Source organism: Xenopus tropicalis, chromosome 5 (assembly GCF_000004195.4).
Source record: "Xenopus tropicalis strain Nigerian chromosome 5, UCB_Xtro_10.0, whole genome shotgun sequence".
NCBI classification, from domain to species: domain Eukaryota; kingdom Metazoa; phylum Chordata; class Amphibia; order Anura; family Pipidae; genus Xenopus; species Xenopus tropicalis.
Genome location: NC_030681.2, coordinates 118,633,715 through 118,646,675, shown reverse-complemented (window position 1 = coordinate 118,646,675; position 12,961 = coordinate 118,633,715). Strand labels below are relative to the sequence as shown.

At 40.7% G+C, this 12,961-nt stretch overlaps 1 protein-coding gene across 2 annotated transcripts in view; it reads left to right on the top strand.

Moving 5' to 3' along the window:
• Positions 1–6,803, top strand: part of rnf13 (ring finger protein 13) — a 38,308-nt gene extending 31,505 nt beyond the window's left edge. For both annotated transcript variants that reach the window (XM_012962915.3, NM_001008014.1), the window contains 4 exon segments: positions 517–622; positions 2,752–2,845; positions 4,655–4,735; positions 5,540–6,803. In XM_012962915.3, coding sequence (XP_012818369.1) covers positions 517–622; positions 2,752–2,845; positions 4,655–4,735; positions 5,540–5,907 — 649 coding nt within the window. In that variant the 3' untranslated portion in view covers positions 5,908–6,803.
• Positions 6,804–12,961: the final 6,158 nt, after the last annotated feature.

Genomic DNA, 12,961 nt, shown 5'->3' with positions numbered 1-12,961 from the left:
TTGGCAGGAAGAATTGTGTTAAAAAATCCAATAATGATTTTTGCCTGAAATTTCAGGTAAAAATTGCACTTTCCATTAAGGCCCATGCAGAAGGTTAGTCACCCACGGCCTTTCCACTGGCGATTCCCTTTGTTGCTGGTGGAAAGGCATTTAGGAAAGATTAGTCACCTGCGGTAGCAGAGATCTATCGCTCGCTTGGCAATGTCGCCCCACCCACCCCTGGGGCCAAACGATCGGATTACATTTGTGGTTATGGGACAGTCGGTTTGGGGACCGCATCAACGAGCCGATGCGGTCCCCGATCCGACTGGATTTTCTAACCTGGCCGATCGAGATCTGGCCAATTTCAGGCCAGATATCGGTCTGCCAGGCTGCTCTGTTCTGCCCATACACGGGCCAATTAGCTGCCGAATCGGTCCAAGGGACCCATATCAGCAGCTATAGTAGGCCCGTGTATGGGGGCCTTAAGTTCTGCGTGGGACATTAGCCTTAACATGTTTTCTTGTTTCTGTATAGTGGCTATATTGTGCTAGTCCCTGATCTCACCCTGCCATTGGAATACTACTTGATACCATTCCTCATCATAGTGGGAATCTGCCTTGTGCTAATTGTCATCTTTATGGTAAGTATAGTGACTTGCACTCTGTTAGCATGTACCGTATGTTAGCATGTACTATATGTTCTGTTTGCATGACTTCTCTGTCATTTGACCTTGTAAGCGCTGGCACTACTTTTTCCTGTTCTGGCCAAGAAAATTTTACAGTGATTCAAAATATAACTGATATATTTTATCCACATTTATAAAGCATGTTTCAAATTCATTATGTTAAAAGGATACTTTGGTCTTAAAGGAACAGTAACACCAAAAAATTTATATATTTTAAAGAAATTAAACTATAATGTACTGGTGCCCTGCACTGGTAAAAGTTGTGTGTTTGCTTCAGAAACATTACTAGAGTTTATATAAACCCTGCTGTGTAGCCATCGGGGCAGCCATTTAAAATAAGAAAAGGCACATGTTATATAGCAGCTAACAGATAAACCCTGAAGAATACAATGTTGTCTTATCTGTTATCTGCTGTGTAACCTGTGCCTTTTCTTCTTTTTTCCAGCTTGAATGGCTGCCCCCGTGGCTACACAGCAGCTTATTTATATAAACTATAGTAGTGTTCCTGAAGCAAACCCAGTTTTACCATTGCAGGGCAACGTACATTATATTTCAATTACTTTAGAACACTTTCATTTTTTGGTATTACTGTTCCTTTAAAATGTACTTTTTAGCATAATGTAGGCAGTGATATTGTAAGGCAATTTGCAAGTGGTTCTCATTTTACAACTTTTTTTTAATATATTTTTTGACATGTTATGTTATGCCGGCATCACATCTCATAGTTTAATTACTCGAGCAGCATTTGAAAAGTAGGAATGGATGGTGGATAGGATAGGGTCTGAATGCAAATAAAAGCAATACAATTTAGTAGGTGGATTTATTCTTATCCTTAAAGGACAAGTCAACCCACAAAATAATTTTTTGCCTAATTTTGCAATATTGTTTAAAAAGTTATAACCAATGACATTAGACAAATGGAGGAAATAACATGTATGATACATAATAAAAGCGCACACTACTGGAAGTTATAACCATGAGTTGAGCAAATACTGTTTTTAACAGCAGGTACATTTACAAATAACTTTTAAAGCACTAAAAAGATTCTTAAATATTCATATTAGAAAGTTGCATATAATTCTATTTTCATTAATAGGCCAAACAATTTTGGGGTTGTCATTTGAGGGACAATAAAATAAAAAAAATACTGAATATAGTTGAGGGTATTGGGCAAATGTCATTGATGTTGTTACCAGCAGTACGCAGCGCTAACGTTGTTCAAGTGTCTGAAATAAAAAAATCTGCTCCTACAGACTTGAACACTAGGAGGGCAATGTCTGTTTTCTGCCCTAGTAAAAAAAAAATTTCTGGAGGAAATAAGCTGTTATTTTTGGCACCCTTGCAAAAAGCACTGGTTTCAGCATTCTGCGTCTTAAGCTGGCCATACACGCACCTCGTTTCGTATGATATTCGGTGCGTGTATGGCATGTCGGCGAGTCAACCGATATCGCAGGAGCCTGCTGATATCGGACGACTTGCCGATCGGCCAGGTTAGAAAATTTTGATCGGGCGCCATAGAAGGCGCCTGACCAAAATCTGCCGTCAGGGCTGAATCGGCAGAAGGAGGTAGAAATCCTATTGTTTCTACCTCCTTATCTGCTGTTTCAGCCCTGACTGTGTGTGGCGGATCATCGTCAGATCGCCACGTGTATGGCCAGCTTTAGAATTAACTCGGTCTTCTGCACTGCAGAATAAACATACATGCGCCACCTAATGGCAAATGTCAGAATAGCACCCAGCACGAGAAAGAGCTGTTATGGACAACAGGAAGATAGGAATGTAACAGCTAAGGCAATATTTGCCTGAAAGTACTTGCATGATGCTCAAGTGGCTGCCTCTGCAAGCACAGGACCATGCATAAAAAATAACATTTTAAGTGATAGAAAAATGTATTTGCACAGTACACAGTGTTATATAGTATAAAACTACACCATGAGAATCATGACATTGTTTAAGCTCAGGCTTCTTCCTTAAGTCTTACAGAACATTAAAGTGTTGTTGTAGCAGGGAAAGATAATGTTTAGAATCCATATGGTTACTGACCCAGTCTCTTTCTTTGGCTTGTATTTGCTCACTCCATGTAGATCACTAAGTTTGTGCAAGATCGGCACAGGGCAAGGAGAAACAGACTTCGTAAAGACCAACTGAAAAAGCTTCCCATACATAAGTTTAAGAAAGGTAAGCTGATAACTTGTTCTAGTTACGTTTAAATAGCCATTTAGAGCTCGAAAACCTGTTTGTGAAAAATAATAATTTAACATTTGCCAATATTTGGGTGCCTTCTTGTACAAATGACGATTTACCTTCAATAATAATTTATCTGCTACATTCAGAATGTTGTGGTGCCATAACATCTCCTCAGATTATTTCCTGGCACTGTTAGAGATGCTTCGTTTGGAAAGAATAGTGCTAATCTGCTAATTGCTGTACATATTTTTGACGTCGGCTTCTCCTTAAAGGAGCAATTTAGAAATGGCAGCCTTATCTGCCTGTTGGCTGGTCGTCAGGATTTCTCATCTGCTTCTGTTTGTTTGTTTTTTTTTTTCCTCTCTGAAAACTTGTAAACAGTGTAAAACTGTGATGCTACTTCATTAACCCTGACCGAGCTCGGGGGAACCATATCAATGCAATTCAGTCTTTAGATAGAATCTAGTCCACTTGGGCAATAAAATGTATAGGTATATAGTCTCTCCATCAGGTAATGGCAGTATGTGCATGCAGAACACACACTTGTTGTCTCCATGTATGGTAACACCCCATGCAACCGCACGAGCAGATTCCATACATGTAAATATTTACATGCCTTACTAATTCTACTTCCTTGCCTGTAATGAATAAGAAGGAAAATATTCCATGCAGCCGGTCTGTTCCCCAGCCCCTGTCCCTATATTTAGCCATATAACACTTGCTTAAGGTGTTATTTTCTGCTGGATTTTACTGCTTTTAATGCTGTTCCCAGTATGAAAATTCCCAGCTAACTACAACCGATGACCCCCCCTCCAGTAGCTAAATGGGAGGAGCTTGTAAAGCCAGTTAAAAAGATGTGGCTATACATTGTGGCCTTTGGTCTTCCAAGTGCTGTTGTGTCAGATGGCAAATGCTCTATGTAGTTTACACATCAGATTTGTCTATCCGTTATATTTTAACCCACGCAACTACATCCAGCTCATAGGGTTTGTTTTGTCGATCCATCAACATCCTTCAAAACTGAAGTTTAGCCCTTATATTCATCAACCATTGGGGATGATTGGGTGTCTGTTAGCAAATATAGATGTCTTTCCTTCTTCAAAAGAAGGACTTTAAAAGTTCATTTTAAGGTTAACAACCTCTTTAGTTTGTAGAGAGTGCTATTCTAAGACAATTTGCAATTGGTCTTCATTTTTTTATTTGTGATTTCTAAATTATTTAGCTTTTTGTTCGGCAGCTCTTCAGTTTGGAATTTCAGCAGCAATCATCTTGCTATTTTGGTCCAAAATACCCTAGTAACCATGCAGTGTTATGATTTAGAGTCTGGTAGATGAATAGAGGAACCCTGAATAGAAAGTTAATGAATTAAAAAGTAATAACAATACAATTATAGCCTCACAAAGCAATAGTTTTTTGGCTGCTGGGGTCAGTGACCCCCCCCCCCCCTCCTTTGAAAGCTGGAAAAAGTCAGAAGGCAAATATCTCAAACTACAGCAAATATATAATAAAGACAAGTTGATAAGTTGCTAAGAATTGGCCTATATTCTATAAAATACTAAAAGTTCACTTTGAGGTGAAGGAAAGGGGTTCTGAGGCAAGCAATTATACTGGGGGTCACTCTTAGTGATTAAGCCTTTTCTTGGCCTATAAGCTTATGCCTAGCAGGGACAACAGCTGCCTCAAACCGAAAAATATGTAAAAAAAAATAATGTATAAAGTAGGATAGGTTTGCTTGGAAAGTAATATGCAAAAGGCTTCTAATAATCCCCAGGCTTTGCTGAGTAGTGTCTTGTATTACAGGAGATGAGTATGATGTGTGTGCGGTGTGCCTGGATGAATACGAGGAAGGGGATAAGCTGAGAATCCTCCCCTGCTCACATGGTAAGTACAGAAGCGCAGGCCCTGGCAGAGGCCGCTCATAAGGGCAAGGTCACGCCAGCATTGTTAGCAAACACATGTCACTGCTCTGATTTATTTAGTGTTTACTCCCTGCCCCAATTCTGCTGCTCTAGAAGCAGCCAGATGATCCCTGAGTTCTTTACAGCACCATAGGCATGTATGGGAATCCACATGTAATATACATTTAGATTTAAAGGGGCAGTTCACTTCACAAATTGTTTTCAAATAATATTGGGACTCATTTAGGGCACTGGGCAAATTTGCACTTAGGCAGTAACCCATAGCAACCTTATCAAACAACTGCAGGTAGAACAATGAAAGCAGGCATCTGGCTGCCATTGGTTACTGTCTGGATGCAAATTTGCCCAGTGTTCATAAATGACCCCAATTACTTTTTCTTTTTTTTAGTTTTAGTGTAAATAAAGCATTCATTTATTTTTACCCTCTTACTCTCAGTTTCCCAAATGGTTTTCCAGTTGCAGCTCAGTTTGCAATATGGCTGGCTTTCTAAATTGCTATAATGTGATACACTAGTTTATACATTGCTCAGCCCCAGCAGCCTCAACCTTGACTGAGCAAGTTCTTGTCATCAGCTAAGCCAGAGAATGCAGCTCAGTTAACTGCTACAGGTAATGACTTTTTAGTATGTACCACTTATTAGTCAGTGGTATAATCCTATTTATGGTATATGTAGTTATTACCTGTCATTATCTACTGCACAGACATTTTTATTGCACTGCTATTCCTTTTCTGCCATATCCCTATGTGATTTTGTGTCTCTGACAGCCTATCACTGTAAGTGTGTTGACCCATGGCTAACCAAGACAAAGAAGACATGCCCTGTGTGCAAGCAGAAGGTTGTCCCCTCTCAAGGAGATTCAGAGTCAGATTCAGACAGCAGCCAAGAAGACAATGAAGTCTCAGAAAACACCCCACTGCTCCGCCCCATGGCATCTGCCAGCACCCAGTCTTTTGGGGCTATCTCTGAATCTCACTCACAACAAAACATGATGGAGTCTTCCGGCGAAGATGAGGATGATGACGATGATGAAGATGACTCTGACAGCAGCGATGAGGAGCACAACACAGAAAGTGTTGTAGTTCAGTTGCAGCACAACATGGAGAGGGAGTCCAGGGAAAGGAATACTGTGTGATCAAGCCACGCACTGGCAGCATTACTACATGAATATGTCAGTAAACAAAAGCCGTTGCCATTTGCTTATCTCAGTTAGAAGCCATTTATGACTTTAGAGAAATAACACATTTATTTTCAGAAAAATCCTCAACTTTCTTATAATGGCTGTCTGCTCCATAATATTCCCTTTTATCTCTGATGCGACACTGCTTCTTATACAATTAGTATATCGATTGTTTGAATGGAGCTGCTGAATAGCAAGTCAATCAGCCCTGTATTTTTTTAGACACTACACTAACCCAGGGCAATAAGAACCAGCAACACCTGCATGGTACTCTGAGATCCCAAACTCCTGGTGCAGTCAGGACTTGCACATTGGCCTTGGGGCTGACATGGCTGGAACAATAACGAAGGCCTTGTATGACTTTTACTATAGGTTGTGTAAATGAGATTGAGGACATGTCCTGGTGACATAGAAGCCACAAGAGCCCCAATGGTGAGTGATACGGGCAAGAAGAGGCCACACGCAAATAGATGATATAATAACAATACAAACATCTTTTTCATAGAAAAAAAAAAACCTTACTTGACATTGTTGATTATTTATGATTCAGTATAGTTATCCGTACGGAATGAACTGGAGAAAATCTAAGACGTGAACAAACGGAAGTGTTATGTTCATACTATATAAAAACCTCTCTGGTAGAGAATATATATGGGATTTTTTTTTTCTGTTTTCTCATTTGTACAGTTTCTCTGCATTCATGCACTATAGGAATAAAGCTTATACACTTATCCTGTTATTCAAGCGCAAGCTTACTTTACCGATGTAGAAAGGCACAATGTATGTACAGTTCACCTGTTTTATATCACTGAGAGTGAAATCTAAAAATAAAATGTGGTTTCACACTTGAAGTGGTGAGTGTTTTATTTAGGGAGTTTTCCCATTGTACTGCTGTTTACATATTAGCACATCCCCTGCCTGGGAATATTCATTCATGTACCCTTGCTCGCTTCAGCCTTCCTCCCTTGTCTGCCCCTATCTGCCTCCCGTCTCCATCATTTCTCAGCACTGCTTCACTTGCCCTTCTCCATCAGGACCAGCCAGGGGGAGACTGTCCTTTTGCCATTTTGAGGGTGGATAGTGGAAAGATAAAAGGGATACAGGAGGATAGAGAAGGTCTGAAGACTGTGAGAAGATAATGGGACAGAATTAGATACACGCCCTATATATATCCTATGTTAATATGACTACTATGCACACAAAATGGGATGTTTCATCTGTTCTAAAATAATAATATTCAGCTTTTCCTTTTTATTTTGAATAGACAAAATGAACTTCAGCCTTATATTATACAGTATATTATCTCATATTACTCTAGGTTGTTCATGCCTTGAGCCTTCTTGTATGCAGCAAGAGTTGCTGGGTCAACAAATATTCTTGACATGGCATGCCCTGAACCCTCAAAACTCTGGTACTATACACAGGCACAATATAATCCATGTTAAGGGTGTTGTTCTTTAGTAGGGTGTGTGCTATGAACTGATCTTCATTTTTGATGGTTTATGAATTATGTAGGTTTTTGTTCAGCAGCATTTAGTTCAGAATATCAACATATCTATGGTTGCTAAGGTCCAATTTACCCCTAGCAACCAGACAGTGGTTTAAATCAGATACTTGAAGATGAGTAGGAGAGGGAATTATGAACATAAAAATATTGATTTGTAATTCCACTGTGACAAGCAGATGATAGTTGCTGAGTAGTTTTGCATTGCATTGTGCTACTCCATTCATATTTTGGGGTTCTACATGTCGCATTGTGGACAATTAACAACATATTAATTCACAATTTTTTTAGTAGTTTTTTGAGTAGTTTTAAGCAAATACCACTCACCCCTATTCATGTGCAAACCAAGGCCTTCCCCTTTACCCTCCCTCAGGGTGCAACCAGCATTTCTACACAGACCATGTTAATATGAGTTCTCTTCTCTTAAACACCATTGCACCCACAGCAGTGGCCAATACACATCAAGCGTCTCATGTGGATGACATCAGTGCTGCTAGTTGATTGGTCGGCACAGGATGAAACTAAGCTTGCCATATCATTGACCTGCAATTCTTATTGGTGGAATTCTGTGTAATCACCCATGTGCTTAAGGACAATGAAAATTCTGCAATAAAATAATCACACTCCCAGCATTACATTTGCAAAGGATTTTAGAGATTATAATATATACAGCACACAACTCAATTACTATTACTGAGTAAGGGCTGTGACAGACGGGGAGATGCCATCCCACCGGCTAGAATGACTAGAATGTAAATCGCCAGTGTATGGCATACGCAGTGCGGCGATTTGCCGAAGTTGCCTTGAGAGGATTTCGGCGCCGCATATGCCATGCCACCAGCGATTTAGGGCCGTGACAGACGGGGATAGTGAGGATAATATAGCCGCAGTGCCCAGAGAAGCCCATACTTTAGGGCAGTGCTGTCCAACTTCTGTTGTACCGAGGGCCGGAATTTTTCCGACCTACGTGGTGGAGGGCCGATAATGGAAGCCAGTTTTGACCACTCCCCTTTTTGAAACCGCACCCACTTGAAACCACACCCATGTTATCACATGACCATACCCATATTAATGGTTGTAGTACAGCAAAAACCTGCCATACTCTGCCTGCCCTACCCTGCCTTTGTGTGTGCCATACTCTGCCTTCCCTACCCTGCCTGCGTGTGCCATACTTTCACTGTGTGTGCCATTCTTGGCTGGTTTGTGCCAAACTTGGCCTGTGTGTGCCATACTCTGCCTGCCATACTCTGCCTTCCCTACCCTGCCTGTGTGTGCCATACTCTGCCTGCCCTACTCTGCCTGTGTGTGCCATACTCTGCCTGCCCTACTCTTCCTGTGTGTGCCATACTCTGCCTGCCCTACTCTGCCTGTGCGTGCCATACTCTGCCTTCCCTACCCTGCCTGTGTGTGCCATACTCTGCTTGCCCTATGCTCACACACAGGCAGCCTACAGTGACACAATGCTGGCACTGCTCCTACAGTCTGCACAATAACTATATATTAAAAAACTTTTTAATTGCAGTACCACCTCAGTATATGTTCTTTTTGTAGTATGCAGGGATTATTTGTGGGTTTCTACTGCTCCTGAGGTGTGAAGAAGTGAACAATGGGTGTGATTACAGCCTGAGCCTGAGGTGTGAACACTGCAGGGGGTGAACAATGCAGAGATTAAAAGGTGTGAACAGTACAGGGGATTACATATTTAAACAATACAGCCTGATTACAGCCTGAATCTGAGGTGAGAACCATGCAGGGGGGGGGGGGGGGCAGTTAATTACAGTTCTGATACCATTTAAAGCTTACACAAAGGTAAGCCATCAAAGCAGCCAGACAGGTGGGGGGCCACACAGAGGGGGGCCGCGGGCCGCATGCGGCCCGCGGGCCGCCAGTTGGACAGCACTGCTTTAGGGTATTACAGCGTGAGCCTTTCTATAGGGCTGCCTTTATTGGTAGCAATATCTCATTTATGTTTGCTCCCGACATAACTTGACCAAACTACCACCTCAGGAAGCAAACTGTATATTTGCTCGGACAAATAGCCATCCCAGTCCTTAAGAACCTTCCCTTTTGTGGTACTTTTGCAAAAGGCATTAAACCATTGAGAAGCCCCCTGGTGTTCATCGTAAGGATGTTTTACCTTAGACATTTAAGCATTCTTTACACATTTTCCTGGATTTGACATTTTTTTTTATCTCATGGTCCCCTAAAAGATGTAATATGGGGGGTTGTACTGTACATATGGTTTCCTTGGGTAATCCCACTGTGAAATTATTGGCCTTAAAACCTGCTGGTTTCTTAATTGGTGCTGGGAGTTTCGGTAAAGTAGAAGCTTTTATGTCACTTTACCTACAAATAAAAAACTTCATATTTATATAGAGCCCGGTCTTGTTACAGGAAGCCTTGCACGTAACGTGCTGGCACCAACTGCATCCGAAATGTGAAACTCAGTGGCCACCTACATTACATTCATGTCATGTTGTTAAAGGGGAACTATCATGCAAATAAATTAATATAGGCTTCATGTCACATAAATAAGAGTGGGAGGAGTGAAGATTTACTATTTCGTGTTCCTGATCATTTCCATTTAAGGACCCAGGCAGAACCTAAACTATATTGAATCTAATCATTTTTCATTTAGGGACAGATTTTTCCAAATAAAAGGTATAGGCCCCATGTTCCCACAACCTGGGGATTTCTGTATAAGGGGTCTTTCTGTAATTTGAATCACCATACTTTGTCTACTAAAAAATCCTTTATAGGTATAATTAATCCTTATTGGTTGCAAAACAATCCCGTTGAACTTTTTTTTTTTTTTTTTTAATCTTAGTTAGGGGCAAGTACATGGTCCTGTTTTATTATTACAGAGAAAAAGGAACTGGTTCACTCCCCTAAAATGTCACACAGTAGAACGGTCAGGAAAATAGATTTTTTTACTCCAGTTTATGCTGTTAAATATCAGATATTCCCCTACTCATCAGTCTATCATTTTGTTTGTGTGCTCATATGATCAACTTATCCTCTGCCTGAACCACTTACAGTACAACTGCCCTTCATCAGCCTCTCAGTTGCCCAGCTCTCCTCCCTTCATTCCAACCATGGAGTCTGTGGTACTCAAAAATAAAGGTGCATTCCTATGTAGGGATGGGGGTTTCCCTACATGAAGTACTAAGCTTTGATATACAGGTACAGAACCAGTTATGACTGGGGAGCTGGGGTTTTCCAGATAAGGGTCCTTTCCTTAACTTGGATTTAAGAATCTTTTATTATTTAAACATTTGAATAGCCCCAATAGGATTGTTTTGCCTCCAGTATGAATTCATGCAGCTTAGTTACCATCAGGTACAAGATACTGTATTATTACAGAGAAAAAGGAAGAATTTACTTAAAATGGATTCTATGGTAGATGGCCTTTCATGTAATTTGGAGCTTTCTAGATAATGGGTTTCCATACTAGTGTACTGAGTGTTGATATACTTGAAACCTGTCTAAATTCCAGTTTGCACTGCATCCATGACTATATTCAGTAAATGGAGGAGGGAAGGAATAATGAGACGCACACCAAATATTTGGTTGGAATAAATTTAATTTCATCTGTCTGTAAACAAGGTGTTTTAATAGTTTATGGCATTTCTTTAAATGCATATTAAATCAGACGAGTTAGACTGTATCCCAGATGTAACAAAAGTGCAGGGAAAGAATGGACAAATGAACGAGAATGTTTACATTGTACGTAATACACAAGACCCAAACAGAAGCAAATACTACATGTCATTACAGAAGTGCCATTCAAAAGAAACCATGATGTCAGTTAAAATTCTTAATGTTTTGTATGTCTGTCATATGGCACAGAAATAAAATATGCAACTATCGCACAACAGCCATGGTCATTCTAAAAAGAGCTATTATTCCCAGTTAATTTGACTTGTATTAAAATAGAACGCCAGGAACACGTTAACTGACATTCCGGTTAATTATATTTCCAATAATACAACAAAATATGTACCAAACTATTTTTTGCAGCAAGGGTTCCACAAATTAAAATGCAACGGATAAGTGTGTTCAGCAGCCATAATGAAAATTTACCACCCAGTTTAACCAATGGCATTTCAGCAGCAGTGATATTGCCAGGATATGACTATAGGAGGATACAAGATGGCAGACACCAGTATAAACAAGCATTTGAATGCTTGGGAAATGTCAAGTTGTAATTGGTCCTATAAAGAATACTCAACATTACGCATTATTATTCGGTATCTGCATAAGTAGCAATGGCAAAGGTGCTGCTTAGGTGCCTGTCTCATACAGTAACTCCTTCCATAATGAAGGGCCTACAGATAATTATTAGGATTGTAGTGTCATTATGTGTGGCCTATTACATAGCTTGCCTCCAGCTCTAAGCTTCAGCATTAACCCTTTATTTCTCGATTCCCCATGTTTACATTGTGGCTTGTAGAACTGAATGGAAGTCCTGCAGCAGCTAACCACCACAGGTTAGCTCCATAACAAAAATGTACTAAAACATACAGGACATTTTATTGCTCTCATATGTGGTAGACATTCCAGTACCTCATGTGATGTACTAAAATGCAGAGCCAGCGATACCCCAGCACCCACATGGAGTCAGGCTTCTCACACAGCCAGGAATACTTAGCACAAGTGCTCGCTGGGCAGAGCTGGTCCTTAATTAGAGTTTGCTGCACTTTCCTTTTTTAATCTTATTTCTTTAAAAATATGGTGCTGCAATGCAGGGCATACTATCCATAGAGATTTAATATATGGCAGATCATTATTCTGCTTAAAACATAAATAATGGCTTTAAATGGCTTTTAAAAAAAAAAGTTTGGCATAAAATCTAGTGTGGAAGCGGTGAGTTGTGATATTGCACGTGTGTGCTCTTGCAAGCAGAGTATTGCAGATGAACACCTACACAACGGATTCCGGGGATCGCTGCCCACGGGGGAAACTTAAAGGGGCCACAAACATTAGAAATGGGAAGGAAAAGGCTCTAGTTAGTGTAAGGAGGGATTGTATTGTTTTTGCCTACATCTCAGCAAAGGAAGACTACAATGAGCAGTGTTGCTGTCAGAATGGATATCTTAGTGTCTTTGTTCATAGAGCAGTTAACCCCAAATATTCTGCACTGAGGCTCCCTGCAGTTTTGTATCTGCTGAACTTGCTTGATCCAAATGGTGCCACCAGACCTGCCGTGCATTCAGTGCCGGAGGCGGAGTTCATTATTCACCTCCTACCCCAAGAGCTACATATATCAGAGCAGCGCTTCATAAGAGGATGCCAATGAACAGCAAGTGTGTGGCCTATCCTGCCTTCTGCTCTGGCTGAATCAGAGCAAGCTCTCGGTTCAGCCACGTTTAGGTCACCCATCTCCAACATATTTGGTGTCAGTTCTGATGCACAGAAAGCTAGAGATCCTGGTACCATTAATTCTTGTACAGACAATTTCTATGGATAAGCTACAAGGGGTGGTACTGCATGGTTTTATGCCGA